We start from the raw sequence: 21,284 nt of genomic DNA, 5'->3' as shown, positions 1-21,284 counted from the left end.
GCGATGTGACTTATGGACGTCGGAATCGGCCGAAATCGAAGAAGAATGGCGACGGTATGCGACGAACCTTTGAACGTTTCTCCACAACAAACGATGACATATTACGACGAAAGGTCAATGGAGATTTGATTGGAGGTCGACGTCGGTGCTGATGACGGTGGTAGTGACGATCACCTCTGTCCGGTTGGCAACTATGGAAAGGGGGAAGGGGAAAGAGGAGGCACGGGAGGTTTTTTTTTTACAAAAAAATTATTTTTATTTTTTAATTTTTAAATAAATTTAAACGTAACACGTGTCACTTAAAGGGGATATTTAAAGGCGGTTAATGTCCGGACACCTAAAAATATTTTATTTAATTAAAAAGCTCATTTTCCATTATATTTTAATGAAAAATATTAAATGACTTAAAAATATTTTTTAGATTAATTATTGTGGTGCACTTTAACACCTTAGTAGTCCAAGGCATAAGTTAGTCCCTACAACTAAAATTGTTAAACTTTTGAATTGCTTGTTGACACGGACCAATAACCAACTTAAAAAGTTGATTATCTTAAAATCATTTATATCATTTATATTTTCGTTAAAATATCCAAAAAATATTAAATGAAATCAATTAAACAAATAATTTAATTAATCAAATGTTTCAAGAGCTACTTTGACAGAAGCTATCAATTTAGGAGTCAATTTGACCCAAAGACAAGTTCAGGAGCCAAATTAACAGAAGTTGTCATTTTCAAGGATCAACTTGACCCCTCAAAACACTGAGGACCAATTTAACAAAAGTTACAAAATGCAAAGGACAATTTGTGTATTAACCCTTCAGAAAAGTGGCTTAAGACCGTAATATATATGAAAACAAAGATAAAATTAACATAAGTCAACCTTCAACAGATTTATGTACACATTAAAAGCCAATTAGTGGAATTTTGTTCTCAGATTAGCATTGGAAGTCCATATCTTTGAGCAATGATGATCAAATCACCATATACAAAGAGAGTCGAGTGATATATATATATATATAGACACATACAAAAGAAAGATTTTTGTATACATTTGAGGTTAAAAGGAAAGCTTTGTTTATAGTTCTTTAGATAATTCTTCCCTTTGCCGGCTCATTCGAGCTCCCCATGACATGTTCCCTCCGGCATCCCTGTTCATGCTTCTTCTCTTCAGCTCATAGCTGAGATTGCCATCGGTTTCTCCACTCGCTTCGATCTTCTAGATCCTGGTTATGAAGAGAATGTAAGAATTTAAAGCAAACAAAACGGATCCTCTCAGAAGACCTGAAAGGATGAACAGACTCTAAAGACTTGTTAACAGATTTAGCATTACTTAATCAGAACACGCAAATCCTATTCGCAAGGACAGTTTCAAACAAGGTCTTTTTAGTTTCCCTGATAACCATGTCAAAATGAGGGGTCATATGGGAGGTGTCCAAATTCGAACCGAAGAGTTTAAGCATACAAGTGCAACGATCACATCCGACCAGTATGGAACTGGTATCAAAATAAAGGAAATGTTTGAACATGGTGAGTCGAGAAACAATTGAAAAGTACAAAATCGAAGAATGATGACTAATTAACCATCTCTATCATCTGCAAAAAGCAAAAGCTAGCGTCCCCATATTCAGAAAGCATACACAGAAAAACTCCAGATTAGAAGTTCTACCTACTAATAAAAAAAGTCCAATGGATAGAGTTGATTGCTTGTTGTTCCGGGTACCCGTAACCACACGGCTCAGCGACTCATACTAGTCTTGGACTCGAAAGATATGATGTGCACATTGAAGACTAAATGTGAAGAGAACAAAGGTTCATCTTCCCGAAGCTGAAGCAAATCGAAAAAGGTAGTATCCGACACGTAGGGACCGGTCTCTTCTCCGAATCAACGCAAAAAGGATCAACCATTTAGAGTAGGATCAATCATTAGACATAGATGCAAATTCAGAAGAAAAAAAGAACGAAAACCATTTCACACAAGATGATTCAAGCAACAGAAAATATCAATTTCCACAAGAAAAAAGAGTCGGTTTTTCAAAAATCAATCTCATCATAAACAAACAGAAAGTAAGTCAAAAGATGAAGTACCCAGTCTACACTTTCATATCCTTTAAGCTTACCCATAATACTATAACAGCCAAGCTTTACTTCTATGCTAGTAACTTTACATGTTAACCCAATATGACCCTTGAAGACCCTTGTAATTACAATCTAACCACTACACAGAATTAAGCAGTTACCATCATCGGCAGTCAAAATGAAGTAGATTTCAACTAGAATATAATTTGAGAACTTCGTCAAAGCATCAATTCAGTTGATTGGTGAAAATGAGGAAAATGAGGTTTGGCAAAAGATGGAGAAGGGTTGTGGAGGTATGGTACGGAATCGAACAACTTGTAGAGAAGGGTTGTGTGTTTCCAAGGCAGAATCCGGCTAGGAAGATGTCGTGGGTGTGGAGGAACAGAGTTAATCCGGTGGGTGATTTTCAGCGGTTTGATAGCAAGAAGATTCTTTTTATTAGTGGGGATGGTTCAGGGACAGATTTCTGGAACGATTTTTGGACCGAAGTTCCTTCGTTGAGATCATATTTCCCATTGATTTATGATCTGGCCATATGTCACACCCCAAAATTTATAGAATTAACATTAATAATTATCTCGCTTATTTGCAGGGACGATCTTGACACACTGTTATAAATTTCGGAGTCAATTTGAGTTTCAAAGAAATTCAAGGGCTCCTTTCCATCGATGATCATTTGATATATAAAAGTTTTATGAATACATTTTATATATAACGTTTTCAATCTATAAAATCTATAATTAGATTTTATCATTATCATTAATATATTCATAATTTTACTTATAATTTTATTCTTATTTTCATTCACTTTGATCTTATCTTTTTTGCCACGTATTCTTTTTGCATGTCCAAATCCACATGACACGTTAGCCGCTTCATCACAGGCGGCTCATTGTTCCAAGTGGACTTCTTCAATGATTAATAGATTTGGGAGTGAGTTAATCCGACTATATGTTTTAAATTACGATTTTTATTTTATAATTTATAGATTTTTAAAATTTTATTTTTATTTTTAGACTATAATTTTTATTTCAAATTAATATCTACGCTTTTGAATATCATTATAATATAATATGACATAAATATTAATCAATTTAAAATAACAATTAATATTTTTAACAATTTTTTAATATGAGACATCATTAACATATATCAATAATTTACATAAGACATATTAATGTTTATGAGACATTTAATAATTTTTTTAACGATTTTGATAACATAAAACATCATTACCATTTAGCAATAATTTAAAGAGAAAATATATATATATGAACAATTAAAGATCAACTTAAAATAAATATTTGATGAGAATAATTTAAAAGATTTGACGAGAATAATTTAAAAGATTTGACACTGAAAGAATAAGAAAGTGACCGATTTACATAAGCAATTCATATAAATAATGGCCTTCGATAGTAAACTTAGAATCTAGAATGGTATAAGTTTAAATGTTTTTTGTATAATAATTGAACTATATCACTCCACAAACACTATTATATAATATGGTAAACTACACATTTAATACCTAAACTATCAGTTTTAATTCATTCTAATACATAAACTTTCATTTTCTTCAAAACCATATCTGATATTTAATTTTTATTTTATTTTAATACTACACTATTAAAAACTTAATGCGTTTAATACCTAAACATAATACCAAAAGTGATAGTCTAGGAACGAAATGAGTAATTTACTCTACATAATATTATATATTATATTATATGATTGAACACACTAAAACCCAAATATTAGTACATATTGCTACAAATAGAACTATCCGACGCATTCCTTATAGGATTGGGGGATTAGGGTTGTGATTCAAGCTGGGAGAACACCACCAAAATTATCTTAAAAGCAAACATCATTTTGAATTTTTTATGTTTGCTGGTCTATATATCCGTATCCGACTCATTCACATACCCAAACACGTAGGGATATTTTCTACGGATTGACCCTCCAAGAACGTGAACAGGCTTTAAAAATATTCCGAACACACACTATAACCTAGGTATGGAAATTTAAACACACTCATGTCAGATACATATCGATATCCGACACTCACACATGAATCCAAGTAACAGAGCCGCATGCTAACTCAACCATTTCCAGAGGTTTGATACCAAATCCGTGCTCTTATACCTACTAGAAACGAAACAATGCAAAAAAAGGGAAAGGGTGGGGGGGAGAAGAGGAAAAAACTAGGAAAAAATGGGAAAAAAGGAAAATTGAAGACGAAAAACAGGGTGAGTTTTCGGCAATGCCATTACAGTCCTACTGGAAATCAACAACCAGTAGAACATCAAACTATTTACAAATTACTTCAGACAACATAATTTCATTCAAGAACTAAAAGCTATACACCGAAGGAAAGACCACAACCAGAGTATTAATATCTAGGGCAGGGTATCAAATAGCGTTTCGAAAATGCTATAGCAGCCACGATATTACGGTCGCGCCACTGTCCGAAACTGTTATTTATGATTTTTACGATGGGTCACGGATTCATATCGATCGCGGTCGATTGCGCCCGCAATTTAACGGAAAACGGACGATTACGCCGATAACGGGACGCAACAACCATTATTCAACTGTGATTCTAAAATAAAATCAAAAACTAACATTCCCTGCATTTGATTCTCGGTTACGAGGGAGGTGACAGGATCTTTGAGCTTCAAAGAAGAGAATACTCTTATTCAAATCTTGGTTGTAGTCATGACCAGCAAATACAAAAGAAATGTAAAATAGAAGAAACAAATGAGCCATTGAAAATGGACGATTTCAAGGTTTGTGAAAAGAAAGGAAAAAAATTGAAAGGAAGACGACGCAGCCACGGGGGAGAGAAAGAAGAGTTAGAATAGGATTTAAAGCAATTTTGGTATAATTTTCAGTTGATCCTGTTCTTTTTAGGGTTTTATAATATGGTAACATGTTTTACATTATTTTCAAATTGGCCACTAAAATTAATTTGAGGATTTAGAAAAAAAATTCTCAAAAGTTAGAATTTTTAATTAAGAATAAATTAGAGTGTTACACTAATTTTCTATGAAATATTGACTTTATTTATGATTTTTTTACACCTATTTATAATTTAAAATTTTTTATATACCATCCCCATACCTTATAATTTTAGAAATTACCATTTTTCGTCTTCATCCCGTATATATTTCCGTATTAGTGTAACATAAGACAGAAGGTCAGAACTATTTTTTTTTCATACAATGATGAGAGGAGGAAGGGGGGAAGCATATAGAAAAGTCGGGGAAAAGGGAGGCAGAAAGGTGAGGAAGGGTGGAGGGCGTGACATTTCTTTTTTTTTAATAATTTTTAAAATACAATTTTAAATGATATATTAATTTGAGATCCTCCAACTTTTAAAATTTATAATTTAATCCCTAGTTTAAAATATAAACTTTAATTTTTATTTAATTTAATCTTCATTTAAGTAATCTAAATTTATTCAATTTAAATTTTATAATTTTATTTTAATTATATTTAATTTAGTCATTTTAAGGTAAGTTGTGCGACATTTAAAAAAATCCACTACCGCGATACCCGTAATGACTGCAATAACATCTGTTATGTACGCAACCGTGATAAACACAACACGACCGAAAACGTGACCGCGATCGCTATTTAAAAACCATGATCTAGGGTACAAATGCAAGCAAATCTAACTTAACACTTACTATCATACAAAGGACTCAGGCAATCAGTGTCATGAAAGATTACCTGTGAAAAAACCATGAAATAATTTTTTAAAGGGATCAACCAATCTGTGCTACGGGGCTAAAAAATAGACGCTGTTCATCCTCGCCGAGTCTGGTTACACAGGACCTTAAAGTAGCTTTGGAAAATAACTTTCCTTGAAATGAGGAAAAAAGAAAAAAAAGGAAAAAAATACAAGCGAAGTGAAAAGATAGAACCAAGCCTAAAGACAGCAGTCACCTTATATGACAAATCAACACTAAAGGAATTTAAGAAAAATATAAATTTCATAGCACTAGCTCTCTGCCACAAAGCAACTGCATACCTTGAAATAGATAAGTAAAAACCAACCCTCCAAACAGATCACGATAGGTCCAACAGGAACACCTTGTAAAAACCTGCATGAGTTGGATATAACAGGCCGTCTAGACCATCAAAGACATATAAAAGTGGACCCATGATCAAGCACATCAATCAAAGGCCAAAAGTTGTACATTCAAGACTGCTAGAAGACAGGTGACTCGAATAAAATAAAGACCAGCATGTGTTGGAATCTAAACAAGGATGCACGCTTGCTGACACATAAAAATAAATAGAGGTAGAGAGGATAAATCTAAACCAGGCCGGAAACATTCAAATAAATGCTTAATAAATTACAGTTCAGCAGTAGAGATAATGGTCCAACATACATCTAGCAGTAAAGAAGCTTGCAACAAACATTGCATGGTTGATTGCAGAAGAAAGCAGAACACTGCTTGAATTACTTTATCCATTGTAAATGTGAGCTCAAAGACTTCAATGTCAATCTGTTCCAGATGCCTGCAAAGGATAAAGGAGCACAATGGCATACATTTATGAAGAAACAACAAATGTCTGAAAAATCCAAGCACGAAATGAAACACTGAGCAATGTCTTAAGTGAACTGTTGTTCATATGGGAGCCAAAAGCTCTCATTAAACTTAGATAACTTGTTCATATCTGAACAAGTTTGGATTGAACAAAGGCCAAAGTGGAGACTGAGCACTCAGACAACTTGGAACAGCTAAGGTTCAGTAGCATGCAAAGCCCACAGATCATTTCTGCTGAGGTGAAATTGAATAATCTTCTGATCCTGCAAAGAATGTATAAGAGTTGCTATCAGTCCTATCTGTATATCTTTTTTAGTGTTATTTCATTTTCGGTGATTTGTTAAATTACCATTACTATCAAGCCACTGCTTACTACCTGATCTTCCAAGTTCGTTTTGCTCATCTGCATTCAATCTGCTATATGGAGAGATTTCTTTATCCCTGCCAAACTTCGGAAAATATTTGCTTTTCAGTTCCTGATCATCATGTACTGAAACTTTTGAGTCATAAGTCTCATATTTTGAAACCAAAATCTTGTCATCCCCTGTATTTTATAAATCATCCACAATGTAAGAAAGCAACTCATTACCATATCCAATCTTTCTTATTGTTTTACCAAAATGTGAACTTTTATTGTTACCATCAAAATATTACTTACCTTCAACTGACTTTGACCTTGATCGCCTTCTGTGCCTTGAATCATTGTCTTCAGAACTTCTTGGAGAAGATCTGCTTCCTCTAGCAGGCATAGCTTCAGGAGATAATAAATGTTTTTTTTCATGACGTTTTGATTTTTCATCTATTTTATCAGCAGAACAATGTTTGCCCTCGGTAGACCTTGACCTGGAACGCCTTCGGTGTTTTGATCTATTTTCATCAGAATTTTGGGAGGACCGCCTGCTTCCTCTGTGATGCTTGCCATAAGCAGTTCTTGACCTTGATCGCTTTCTATCACGATGCTTGCCATCAGCAGATCTTGACCTTGACCGCTTTCTATCACGATGCTTGCCATCAGCAGATCTCGACCTTGATCGCTCTCTATCCCGATGCTTGCCATCAGCAGATCTCGACCTCGACCACCTTCTATCCTGATGCTTAGATTTCCTATCTCTACTTCTTTCACTCCTCTCTTTGGCATAATGCCTACCTTCAGCAGATCCTGATCGGGACCGCCTTCTTTCACTATGTTTCAATTCATCTTTTTTCACTTCATCAATTTTACTGTTCGAGTGAACCTTGTCTTCTACAGAAACTGATCTGGACCGCCTTCTGTGTTTTGAATTGTTTTCATCAGCAGAAGACCTCCTTTTGTGATGTCTACCTTCTGAAGATAATGACCTGGATAGCCTTCTACTGCTGTGTTTTGTTTTTTCATCTAGGATTTCATTCTTTTTGTTGTCAGAATCAGCAGAGTTTGATCTAGAGCGCTTTCTATATTTCAATCTTCTTTCATCATCATGCTTTGGGGATGACCTATTTCTTCTCTGCCGCCCTGGTGATGTTGAACCAGGACGGGCTGATTTCCTAAGCCTAGGTGAACTTTCTCTGCTCTGTTTTGGGGAGTCTGAATCTACAGGAGGTGATTTTCTATTTGGAGGACTAGTACTCCTATTTCTCCTCGAAATAGATGAATGGCTATCACGTGATCTCTCTGCATCTCGTCTGCTACGCCTGCCATTGTCATCCCTATCTCTATAAGTATGTCGTTCACTTTCGTATCTTGAACGATGGTGAGACCGCACAGGTGATCGGGACCTACGGTCACGTCGGAAACGAGGCAGAGGTGAATAAGAGCGAGACCTCCTTCTTCGCCTATAACTGATTGGTGATCTTGACTTGGACCTCGACCTTCTTCTATAAATAATTGGTGACCTTGACTTGGATCTTAATCTTCTCCGGTAACTAAGGGGTGATTTTGATTTGGATCTTGACCTTGCACGGGAAGTGTATGGTGACCTATAAACAGGAGTTATGAATCAGTAGAACTCAAATCTATTATTAAGGTTTGAAGTCTAACTTAGAAACAAACAAGGGGAGACATTGATCACTTTTTGTTCCTAATATGTAAAATATCATCTTAAGACAATACCAAGATTTGGAAACATGAGAAAATCATTGCAAATAGATAACTGTTGCACTATTCTGCTCATGAAAAAATAAACTTAAGGGAGAATGCAAGTAACCGTATTATTTAACAATATGGAAGCAAAGCCTAAATTAAAATTAAGCCTTAGTAAAAAAAATGCATGCAAGGAAGTAGACTTGTCCTGACGAGGAGAAATACCTAGATTTACTCTTGGTTTCCTTCTCTTCTGTAAAAAGCCCATCAGCTTTTAGCTTCTTACTTATTTCTGCAGCTCTTGCTGCAGCTAACTCTGTTGCAGACTTCATGCTTGCAGCCCGGTTAGCTGCCTGCTGAGCAGTCAATGTCTGTTGCATAAGCAAAGCCTGTTGGAATTGCATCTGTTGCATGGCAACAGCTTGCTGCATCATCAAAGGCAGAGATGAAGAAGTCACTGATGAAATAGCTGGTTTTGGAGGAAGAGTTTTGGCCATCTCCACATTTAATGGTCGACCACCAATATCCATATTGTTCAATGCCAATGCAGCGGTTGCTTCCTCGGGTTTTGAATATTCTATGTAAGCAAAATGCTTTGAATCAGTGATTGTACACTCAACAACTGTACCACAGAAGCTAAAAAGTTGCTTCAACTGCTCCACAGTGAGAAGTGGGTTAAGATTGCTAACTTGTAAGGTTTTTTTCAATGAATCACACTTTGCAGCTTTGTCAGGAGAATCTGAAAATCTTAACTATTAGGTTGGGCATTCAACTGAAATAAATAGGAAATAGAAAAAAAATTAAAGAAAAAGGCAGTGGAAAACAAGATAGTGTAAACGGTGCAAGATGAACCTTTGGTTGACTGAGTTTGTGCCACCTGCGCAGCATGAGCTTGAAGGGCCTGAGCAGCAACAATAGCCTGCGCTGCAGCCATTGCAGCTGCAGAAGGTGCCATAGGAACCTGACTGAGAGTTCCCATACTGGTTGTTGCTGACAAAGCAGTCATCAGTAAATTGTGGGGAGGATGGTTCAATTTGCAGTCAGTTTTGGCATAATGGCCATTGAGGTATTCTCGACAAACTTCACCAAGAGATGCCCCCATTCCTGGCAAAATAGCACCTCCTGAAGCACCAGATACGATGCCTGGGATCATTCCCAACAAGCCAGGGAAAGCTCCAGAAACAGATCCCGTATAGTTTGGCATGTTGGGCATTGTTTGATTTACAAGGTTTGGATATGTGGATGCAGGAGCCACCCCTAGTACAGCTCCAGTAGAAGCACCTGCAATACAACAAATTCAACATCTGCTCCATGAGCACTTAAGAATGCAGTCATAAGCTATGCTCAAAACTGAAGTCACACATATCAACAATAAGCAAGAACAGAAATTCAAAATAAAGTTAGATGGCAGTGAGCAAAATTATATGAAGGTGAGACACATCAAGAACATTTCTCATTCCAATTTGTGAGCCTTCTTCACACAGAACAAGGAAAATAATACTACGAGTAGACTGAAATTCATATGAAAAGTAACAGCTACTCCAAATATTTGAATTTTGAGGATAAAGAAATTAGCATTAATCAGGACAATCAAATAAGGTTAACAAACATAGAAAAATTTACATGACAAGTAACAACAAAAGATACAATTAAAAATGAATAGACATAGAGTTAACAATGTTACCTGTACTGAAGAACACGGGGAATGGGCTACCCATGATCGGTTTCCCATTGCATTCAATGTTCACCATATAGTTCCCTCTCTTGGGAACCACATAAGTCACAGTGTAAGTCCCATCTCCCATATCCTTCACAATACCCTCCTGATCCGATCCCCCAACACCAACACCCGGCGAAACTTTCACCTGAATCTGCGCACCCCCACTCTGTACTTTCCTCCCATCTGCATCCTTCGTCAACACCATAAACGTGGAGGCTGCACAGGCTGTGCCGCCCGCTATTCCTGGCCCTGCTGCCATGCACTTGGCAGGATCCACAGGTCCAATTGGCTTGTCCACCAAGTCACTGGTATCGTCCTCGGACTCACTATCCGATGAAGCCGCCAATACATCCTTGTTACAGCTCTTATCAACATCTTTAAATGTGGCTTCAAAAGCCGCTTTGGCAGCCGCATCTTTTTCTGCCTCACTTTTCAGCTTGGCCTCTTCAGCTTGTTTCATCCATATAGGCTTCGCGCCGGCAGCCAAGCTTCTATCCGCCATCAAATTATAAAATCTAAAAAGAAAAAAGAAAAAAAAAAGAAGAAAGATAAAATCATCAATCATTCAAAATCCAAATCCAACAGCGAAATATTCCAGATCAAATTAAAATATTGAAAAATAAATAAATCGATCGAATGTACTCCAATAAACCTAGAGATTCCATAACTAAAAGATACACCAATTTCAACTTACGATTCAGATGCAACGCCAGAAAGAAAACCTACAGAATTGGTAAAGCAAAACCTTAATTTCGAGGCTAAAAAGGGGGGGAAATAAATTAAGAATTTGAGATTCTACTTTCGATAACTTTTGGAGTCCATCGGGCTATGTTTGGATGCAAAGAAAATTAAGGAAAGGAGGAGAAAATATAAGGGAAAAGCTCGTTACCTTATGCTGTTAAATTCGTATCTGGCGGCGAAATCGGGCGGTAAATGACTATATGAACATATATAGGGCAGATAGCGATGCGATGGGGGAAAACCATGATAAACTCTTTAAACAATTAAAATGTTAAATTCCTCTATTAGCCCATGTATTATACTTAATTTACGAATTCAATTTACATACTATAATTTATCCATTTTTAAATCTTTGTATTTTTTTTAATTTTAAAAATTTCATCCTAACAAACAAATAACGACTTAAATTAGAATAAAATCTGTTAAATCAAGACTTGAAATCTCTTATTGAAAAATAAAGAACAATAAAGACTTAAATTATAATAAAATCAAAGAACTATTTTCGTTATACTCATCATAGATGTTGCTTTGTTGAGTCCATCGACTATTAAAAGTTATAAAATGGTCACTCAACTATTCATTATACTCATCTTTTTCTATTAAAAATTAACGGTCTTCTGATCTAGATGTTAACATATTAACTGACATGTTAATGTATAGTTTAGACGAAAATTAATTTTTTAACAGAGAGAATAATTTGGATAATGAAAAATCAAGTGACTATTTTATAACTTTTAATAGACGAGAGACTCAACAGCTACACCATATAATCAAAGGATCATTTTGTAATTTTAATAATTGACTTAATAGATACAATGACTCTCAAACTATAATCTATTTACATTTTAACCATTATATTTTTGTTTTTAATCAAATATTACCCTTAAAGTATATTTTCGTTAACACTTATCTTTCGTGCTTTAACTTGACGATATTTTTTATATTGAAATTTTAACCAAAATTTTATCCTTCAGAGCATTTAGTAGCTGGGAATGATGATTGAAGCACTTGCAGATCCATAAATATTTTTCAGTATGGACACATATGTATTAATAATAAAAAATTTCATATGGGACAAACATAAATAAAATTTTAGAGTGGGCAATTTCAATAAAATGAACAACTAATATAAAGAAATTCAAATTTCAAGGTGAGCACAATAAAATTTTAAGTGGACATCTTTGATAAAATAAATAACTAGTATAAAAAAATTCGGATTCTAAGTTAGTCACATGCCCACCCTACGATGTACATGCATCCACAAGTGGATTGAAGAGAATAAAGATAAAGGAAGAGACCATGAATTTTTACAAGAAAGAAGATAAAATAATAAAAGTTTATTTTTATTTTTCTAAATTAATAATTTTTATATTACATGAATAAAAATATATACACATTAGTATCGAGAAGTTAAAATTTGACACTTGTTAATTTTATACTGACAAACAGCATATCAGATTCGAGCGACGTAAAAAGTCATCCACGAACACAAATCGGGTTTAATTATTAAAAATATAAAATATACTATAAAATATATTATTTTAATTATTTTAAAATATTAATATATTCGGATCGGATCGAGATCAGAGTTTTAGTCTAAAAATCAAGAAGGAAAAAAACCTAAAACTCATCGGGATGAGGCGGGTCAAGTATAAGATTCATATTTTCGAGTCGGGCAACTAAAAAATGACCCGGCCCGGCTTACCCGTCCCGTGCCCATCCCTTCACAAGTTGATATTTGAACTAGACGCCTTCTCCTAAGTTGGCATCAAAAATTGTTTTGCTCCCAGGTTAATACCAAACTTTAAATTACATCCATTACTTTGTTACTTAAATAAAATGGTTGAATATTATTTTCATGGGACACCAAGACAGAAAAAATTGAACCAAGACCCCAACCAATAAAATATTAAAAAGTTATAATTTAAAAAACTTGAGAATGGAATAAATTTGAGGGCTCAGTCAAAATCATAAAAGATTCGTCTGTAAATACTATGTTGTATTTGAAACAAGCCATATCCAGCAAACATGAAGACTCTTCGTTGTCTAGTTTCACTCTTTTTCTCTTTTCATGCTTCCTTTCTCTTGTGTTTTCTTCTCCAGATGATCTCCCAAAGCAATGCCTTGATGACCAGAGATCTTCCCTGTTGCAACTGCAGCATGATCTTTACTATTCCCCAAATTTTACTTTCTCTTCCAAATTTGAACTTCGGGATGTCAACACTGATTTTTGCTCCCGGGAAGGAGTTACCTGCGATACTCTTGGTCATGTCATTGGACTCGATCTCAGTTACAAAATCCTTTCAGGTAGCTCTCACTTCGTTTTCGATTTCCATCATCTTCAACACCTTAACCTTGCTGGAAACAACTTCAACACCACGCTGCTTTCGTATGGGTTTGATAAACTCCCAAATCTAACTCATCTCAACCTTTCAAGCTCATGTTTCCACGGCCAAATTCTAGTCGTCAAATGTAGATCAATTTCATTGTGAGGAGACTCAACTATCAATAGAGGTTTCAGGTGATTGGATGCTAAGATCATTTTTAAAAGTATTGTGTTCTTAGGAAATAATATGAAGGATTACATCCCCACACCGTTATATAGATATGTCTTGGACAAGAGGGTTTAGGGTAGATAAAAAGAATATGAAGAGCCTGAACAGCATTGGTTGTGTTCTTTTTATGCTGCATGTTTACCATAACATATTTTTCTTACTGCCATGCAGTTTTTCTACTGCGACTTCATGTCAAGAAACTCCTGATGTTACTGTTTTGAGTTATGTTAATGTGCTTTACTTTTACAGTGATAGTCTGGGAGATCTTTCAAATCATATTTTTCAAACTTATATTCTTAATTTACATATGTTCATTGGCTCTAGATTCACGTATCGTTGTGTTTCTTGTTGCTACTAAAAGATTAAGGTATTTTTGCAGGCTTTGGACACCTTCAACACTGCTGTTGCATGCCATGTTTACTATGCCATGTTCACAACATTCACCATTATTGAAATCATAATCATGTTTAAGGCAAATTTTCTTGCAACATACTTTCCCACTCTAACTATAAATGAATCGAGCTTTAATGGACAGATCTCTGTTTATTTTTTAGCTTCTTCATATGATTTTTTATTTGAATCAACTCATTAACATCAAATGAATATTCTCACTAATATGCTCAGTTGCGCAATACGGCTATCGGAAAGAGCAAAATCGCAACTGATAATTTGAGAAAATAAAAATGAAGATAAATAAGACACAAATTTTACATGGAGAACCTATAAATAATATAATCACGGGCAAAAGTAGAATAATTTCACTATGATAAAATAAGAATTACAACTTCTCTCGATCTAACCAGGAGAAAACAATAACAATTCTCTCTTGATAAAAAGAGAACAACTCTCAAGAAAACTCTATAAATTCTCTAGTATTGAAAGAAAACTAGGATGATTTTGGGATGATTTTGAAGCAAAACGGGTTAGTGTATTTATAGTTGAAGCTTAAATATTAATCTTATAAATATCCTAAAGTATAAGGACTAAATGAATAATTTTCATATCATTTTTTCAACCAAAGCTGCAAACTTTCGACTATTATTGCTGCCAACTTATTCCACCAAAAGTTTGGCCTTGCACCTAAAGTTTGGCCAAGTTGGCCACTTGACTTTTCAATTTAATGACTTAAACAGAGTGGTAGGGTATTATTCACATGCAGTAAAAACCGGGAAAGAAGACTTTAGACGTTTCCATGCAGTGCCAAAGACTAAGACTCTGGCCAATACATTATAGGAGATTAAAAAAACATTATACTCATACAAATATGCCTATTTATACCATTACCCGATCTGTTTAATTTCCTCATACCATCTCCAATAATATGCTAATTATCATGGAAAACATTTTATTTTTAGCCTCTCTATCTTTCTTCCTCTCTATTATCTCCTCTCCTTTATTTTCCTTCCAATTGCAACGGCCCATGCCGAGACCTGAACGACTGCTCCGGTCAGCTCATTTGCATCAGTGGCAAGTGCAATGACGATCCTGATCTGGGGACTAGTATCTGCCGTGGAGGTACCCCCACTCCACCAGCTTCACCAAACTGTCAACAGTCGGGTACGCTTCGATGCAGAGACCAAATCTATCCCACCTACACATGCTCACCTCCAGTCACGTCCTCCACCAAAGCTAAGTTGACAAACAATGATTTCAGCGAAGGCGGCGATGGAGGAGGCCCATCTGAATGTGATGAGCGGTACCATAGCAACTCCGAGCTTATAGTTGCACTTTCCACAGGTTGGTATAACGGCGGGTCAAGGTGCGGGAAGATGATAAGGATCAGAGCCAGTAATGGTAGAAGCGTGACGGCTAAGGTAGTGGATGAATGTGACTCAAGAAATGGGTGCGATAAAGAACATGCATACCAGCCACCATGTAAGAATAACATTGTTGATGGGTCCGATGCAGTGTGGAGAGCTTTGGGGCTGAATAAAGATTTGGGGATTGTAGATGTTACTTGGTCCATGGTTTAAACTTTTAATTACTTTTACTATTACCATAATAATAATGGTGATAAAATCTTTATTTATATATATATATATATATAAACTAAGGTTTACAAAAAAGTTTAAACAAAATAATCCAATAGTTATTATAAATTCTGATTACATATCAATAAGATTTACATGGACACGTATGTCTTCTAGAAGAATCAATATTGTACTCTGAATAAACGTGCTCGAATTCTCTGTTCTCTTAATAAATTTGAAGCTTAACTTGGAATGATGACTTGATGCTGAAGAAATAGAGTGATTCTGCAAAGAGACACTACCGCTAGAGCCATCTGTGATTATTTTCGCCGTTATTATATAAAACCCCCCAAAAGATCATTTATCGGAATAGTAACCTCAAACATTATTAATTGTAAAAATACCCTCAAACTCCACGTGTAGGACTATCTCGCGTTTTACAAAACGCGTTTAAAGGATCTCGCGTTTTATTGGATGAGAGATCCATCAACTTTTCAGGTCACTTCATTTAATTTGTGGATAAAGGGCACAATAAATGTGACACGCGTCATTATGATATCAAGATAAATTGCCTTAATCCCAATAAAATGAATAAGAATAAGTAGAATAATTACAATAGTGAGAGTAAGGGTCGATTCACAGGGACTAGGAGTTTGACAACTTTCTTGCTTTTGATTTGGCTTCATGCGTGATTTGTAAAAGAAAATAAGAGGGGGATTTGAAAGTAGGAATAAAAAGTAAAATGTGAAAGGAAAATAAAGAAAGTAAACTAAGTAAAATTTAAGTGAAAATTCAATTGCTAAAAATCAGCCTTGGGCTAAAGCTTTTGTCTCGATTTAAATCGATCCTCGAATAGGATTTTACCTTTGCGCTCACGTCGGTTATAGTCTATAGGGTCCAACCCCGTGTTTTTCTCTCAAATGAATCGAGAATATAAAATTAATTTTCAAATTCCGACTATTTTTGAGTTAATAGTGACAATCGCTTATTAATTCAACACCTTTAAATTATGGAAAAACCTGACTCGGATTCTATATTCTCAATTGAGAATCTAACCTGATTTCAGTTTCCCTTAGCGAACCGTCGCTAAGTGTGTTAAGAGGAAGTCGAATGTGACACATGTCAATCCTTCCTCCCAATTATTAATCGAAACTGAAATTCAATTCCAACGTGTGCTTTTTGGAATGAAATCACCTTGATTATAAAAGGATGGTCGATTACCGATCCTAGATTTTCGAAAACTGAAAATGTAACCCTTGAGGGTATGAAGCGTTTTTCGATTCTCATGACTTAGAATCGAGTCATGGCTATAGCCCTTGGCTATAGAAAACTTAGCTAAGCATGGTAGAAACCATACTTAGCATTTTGAAAGAAAAATAAAATAACTTGAAAACTAAAAAAGAAAGAAAAACTTTTATAAATCTAAGGAAGAAAAAAACAATAGTTGAATGAATTTTGAATGAAAAATTGATGCTTAGAGGATTACCCTAATGGGGTATTTATAGTCCTAAAAAAATCTAAAAAATAATATTCAAAACAAAAGATAATTCATAAAAATAAAAATAAGGTAAATCCTAATTTAGAATTAAAATTCAGCTAAGTCTCATTCTCCATGCACTGTTGATTGGATCTTCTAGAAGTTGCTGATTGGCCTTCTAGAAAATGTTGACTGGGTGCCATGTCACCTGCCAAGTCAGATACCATGTCATCACCATGTCCGCTACCACATAAAGGCCATGTCAGGTGTGTCATGTCTCAAGCCGTGCCTACTAATTCAGCCACGAATCTAGAAAAATAAAAAATTGCACGATTTCGTTGTTCTTAGCATAATTTCTGGAATTCAATGTCCTGCATCGAATATGAATAAAAAGGCCCAAGTCAGCAACTAAAATTATCTAATCAAAGAGTAATTAATCATAAAATAATGTATAATTTAACCGCTAATCAAATGGCCCCTCACTTATTCAATGCTTGTCCTCAAGCATTTCTCAATTATCATGTTAAAATTCTCAAGTTGCCAACTTTAATTCCATAGAATTTCTAAGATTTCTAAACAAACTCAATCAAGCAAATGTTGAAATTCAAGATCAACCAAGCAAAGCATAACCAAGCAAACTCAATCAAGCATGTGTAGTAAATCTTTAAAGCTAGAATTGAAACAACAGCTTTTGATTGGCATGAACCAGCGAAGCTTTTTTTTTTCTATCTTTTCAATGAACTCCATCAAAGTTTCAGTGTGGAAATTTCCACTCCTTGTGCCCATCAATCTATATCAAGCAGCTAAGAAATTTGGTGTATTTTTGTCATTTTAATGACTTAAACAGAGTGGTAGGGTATTATTCTCATGCAGTAAAGACCGGGAAAGAAGACTTTGGAAATTGGAAATTTCCATGCAGTGCCGGATTCTGGGAACTCTCAAGCTCCAGTTGAGAGCTCTCTAGAATTCTCTCTCTCCTTCCAAACAAGGAAATGAAGCAAATTGAATGGAATGACCGGTTTTAGGCCAGGTCTTTGTCATATATATGGCGTATGAAACGGTGTCGTTTCAAGGGGATGGTTTCTGTAATTTCGTCCATGGGAAATTTCTAGTTTGGATCCTCACATGTTTTGTAAACCTTCATTTTAGTCATTAAATAAAAGGGTTAATCCATGTGCGTTGTCCTTAAATTATAATAGGTTTATGTTTTGGTCCCTTGTTTCCTGTATTATTGAAAGTTGGTCTATTTATGTTTTCAGTTACTCGTATTTTCATGTATAAGCAATTTGGTCACTATTTTATGCTGAAAATTTTGGATTATTGCCAAATTAGCTCCCTGTATTTTTGTATTCATGTATTTTGATTCCTGCATTGTTTTCTTATTATATATCGACCCTTAACTTAGCATGTGCACATTTTGTAAATATTGTTACGCAAGTGATGCCATATCAAATATTTATATGAGTATATTTATGTATATATATGTACATATGTGTAGCATTGTTTGTATATTATGATTTTATATGTTTTATGTAGGATATATGTCGTTAGACCTTATTTGCACTAGATTTCTTTATTTTTTATACATATTTTATTATGATATGTGTATGCATAAATTATCTATATATATTTTTATTCATATTAAATTTCATTCTTATTTTATATTCCTTTATTTACTGATACTTTGCTCGAATATTTTCAAGAACTGTATTTGTAGAACGGGTGTGGAAAGTATCACTTGATCGAAGTGGTGCAATCGGATATGGCGTTCAAACAAAATGAGAGCTTGAAATAAATCGAAGTTTTAGTTCTATTTAATTCATTTTTATTTTTAGTTAAACAATATAATTTATGTTTCTCTAAATAGTAATTTATTTTGTTTTACGTAAAATGATGCCGATATGCAATTTATATTCGATTGACATTTTTATATATTCGAAGATAGAATATTCTTTTGCAAATGAGAAATAGTTGAGATAATTTTCCCAACGGAGGATTACAAATTTCAAGATTTATTGTAAGATGATTTTCTTTAAATAATTAATTCGAAGTAAATTAATTAAACTTTAAAAAATGGACCATTCTTTTAACTTTATATTCGATTCAAAGTTTCCACCATTATGACAACGTGTAAGCGATCAAATACCAATTTTGGGCGTTGTGGGAGTGTTAATCCTTCCCCAAGCGTAACCGACTCCCGGAATCTTTAAATCGAATTTTTGGTAAACGCAGACCAATTTTTCTCTTAAAAACGATTTTCCTTAAAATTGTTTTATAAGACGTTTTAAGTATTCGACCTACCTAACTCAAATGTCGATGACGACTCCTATCCAATTTAATTCAAATTAATTCAAAATCATCAATTTTTCAAAATAAAAGTCATAATTTTTTTTTTAAATAATACTTAATTGTTTTAAAAAAATGGTTATGAGATGAGGTTTATGGGTAATCAAGACATGTTTTTTATTTGACATTGGTGGATGTATAGAGATTCTACCAAAGTTAAAGAAAAAAACTGTTTCTGATGTTTATTTTTATTTTTCTCATAACATTTTTATATGTTTATTTTATATATGTAAGTTTATATTATGTGTTTATTTTACTATAAACCAGAAGATCTTTACAAAGGAAATTCACATTCATTGTGCTATCATGTATCTATCCATCACAACCAACGAAGAAGATTCCCAGTTTTGTGTTTATAATGACTAATTCCATGCAGTGATGAAGGGGTAGAAAGACGTAGACATTTGCATGCAACGCCAAAGACCAAGACTAACACTCCAACCAATAAAATTGAAAAGTCGATTAATTAGCCAAAATTCTCCATCTTTTCAATGAACTCCATCAATGTTTCAGTGTGGAAATTTCCACTCCTTATTCCCATCAATCTATATCAAACAGCTAAGAAATTTGGGGTATTTTTGTCATTTTAATGACTTAAACAGAGTGGTAGGGTATTATTCTCATGCAGTAAAGACCGGGAAAGAAGACTTTGGAAATTGGACATTTCCATGCAGTGCCGGAGACTAAGACTAAGGCCAATACATTATAGGAGATTAAGAAAACATTATACTCGTACAGGTTTGCTTATAAATATGTTGTATTTGAAACAATCTTCATTCACAGCCATACCCAGCAAACATGAAGAAGACTCTTTATTTCCTAGTTTCACTCTTCTTTCTTTTTTCGTGCTTCCTTTCTCTTGTGTTTTCCTTGGATGATCTCCCAAAGCAATGCCTTGATGACCAGAGATCTTCTCTGTTGCAACTGCAGCATGATCTTTATTATGCCCCGAATTTTACTTTCTCTTCCAAATTCGAGCTTTGGGACGTCAACACTGGTTGCTGCTCCTGGGAAGGAGTTACCTGTGATGCTTTTGGTCATGTCATTGTGCTTGATCTCAGTTACAAAAACCTTTCAGGCAGCTTTCACTCCATTTTCGGCCTCCGTTATCTTCAACACCTTAACCTTGCTGGAAACAACTTTAACACCACTCTGCTTTCGTATGGGTTTGATAAACTCCAACATCTAACTCATCTCAACCTTTCAAGCTCATGCTTCCATGGCCAAATTCCAGTGGAGATCTCATTCTTATCGAGGTTAGTTTCTCTTGATATATCTAATCAAGATGCTTGCTATTGGAGATATTATCAATTTCTCCACCCATTATACTACAATGTTCTATTGCCTTACGAACTGGAACAACCTCTTAAATTAGAGAATCCAGACTTCAAGACATTGATAAAGAATTTGAGGAATCTCACAGAGCTTTATTTGAATGGAGTGGACATTTCATTTCAAAGTAGTGAATGGTGTGAAACCATATCTTTACTACTTCCCAACCTTCAAGTGTTGAGTCTGTCAAACTGTGGTTTAAAGGGTCCATTATGTCCTTCACTCTCAACACTTTCTTTTCTTTCCAAACTAGACCTTTCAAACAATTACCAACTTATGGGTCAGTTGCCAGAATTTCCATCAAACAGTGCTTTACGCAGTTTGAACCTTCGTTTTACAAATTTAAGAGGGAAACTGCCCGAATCAATTGGCAACCTAAAGTTCTTGACAGATTTAATTCTTTCTGGGTGTCATTTTCTTGGACCTATCCCATTGTCAATTGCAAAT

The 21,284-nt window shown here is 34.7% G+C and overlaps 4 protein-coding genes across 6 annotated transcripts in view; 2 read left to right on the top strand and 2 right to left on the bottom strand.

The window, feature by feature from the left end:
- Positions 1–5,816: 5,816 nt before the first annotated feature.
- Positions 5,817–6,673, bottom strand: LOC120115111. Of its 2 annotated transcripts, none has more exons than XM_039135870.1 (3): positions 6,479–6,673; positions 6,115–6,214; positions 5,817–5,946 (listed from the first exon to the last, which is right to left on the bottom strand). In XM_039135870.1, the coding sequence occupies exons 1-3, from the start codon at positions 6,635–6,637 to the stop codon at positions 5,849–5,851; spliced, it is 357 nt and encodes a 118-aa protein (XP_038991801.1). In that variant the 5' UTR covers positions 6,638–6,673; the 3' UTR covers positions 5,817–5,848. The 2 variants fall into 2 exon arrangements, with proteins under 2 accessions (XP_038991801.1, XP_038991802.1); XM_039135871.1 differs by having other exon boundaries at positions 6,115–6,187.
- Positions 6,616–10,931, bottom strand: LOC120115101 (serine/arginine repetitive matrix protein 2-like). 2 transcript variants are annotated; one of them, XM_039135858.1, is made up of 6 exons: positions 10,381–10,931; positions 9,540–9,977; positions 8,922–9,435; positions 7,296–8,593; positions 6,987–7,181; positions 6,616–6,900 (listed from the first exon to the last, which is right to left on the bottom strand). In XM_039135858.1, exons 1-6 carry the CDS (start codon positions 10,916–10,918, stop codon positions 6,863–6,865), a joined length of 3,021 nt encoding a protein of 1,006 aa, XP_038991789.1. In that variant the 5' UTR covers positions 10,919–10,931; the 3' UTR covers positions 6,616–6,862. The 2 variants fall into 2 exon arrangements, with proteins under 2 accessions (XP_038991789.1, XP_038991790.1); XM_039135859.1 differs by having other exon boundaries at positions 7,014–7,181.
- Positions 10,932–15,030: 4,099 nt separating this feature from the next.
- LOC120115106 (kiwellin-like) lies at positions 15,031–15,864 on the top strand. The gene is given in 2 exon segments (XM_039135867.1): positions 15,031–15,113; positions 15,115–15,864. Coding segments are annotated over 2 exon segments (651 nt in total). The 5' UTR covers positions 15,031–15,033; the 3' UTR covers positions 15,686–15,864.
- Positions 15,865–20,268: 4,404 nt separating this feature from the next.
- LOC120115100 (receptor-like protein 7) overlaps positions 20,269–21,284 on the top strand; it is a 35,717-nt gene continuing 34,701 nt past the window's right edge. Inside the window, exon 1 of the mRNA XM_039135857.1 lies at positions 20,269–21,086. Coding sequence (XP_038991788.1) covers positions 20,304–21,086 — 783 coding nt within the window. The 5' untranslated portion in view covers positions 20,269–20,303. The remainder of the gene's footprint in view (positions 21,087–21,284) is intronic.

The sequence above is a fragment of the Hibiscus syriacus genome, unplaced genomic scaffold (genome assembly GCF_006381635.1).
Source record: "Hibiscus syriacus cultivar Baekdansim isolate YM2019G1 unplaced genomic scaffold, ASM638163v2 tig00110258_pilon, whole genome shotgun sequence".
In the NCBI taxonomy this organism is placed as follows: domain Eukaryota; kingdom Viridiplantae; phylum Streptophyta; class Magnoliopsida; order Malvales; family Malvaceae; genus Hibiscus; species Hibiscus syriacus.
This window is presented reverse-complemented; position numbering and strand designations above follow the sequence as displayed.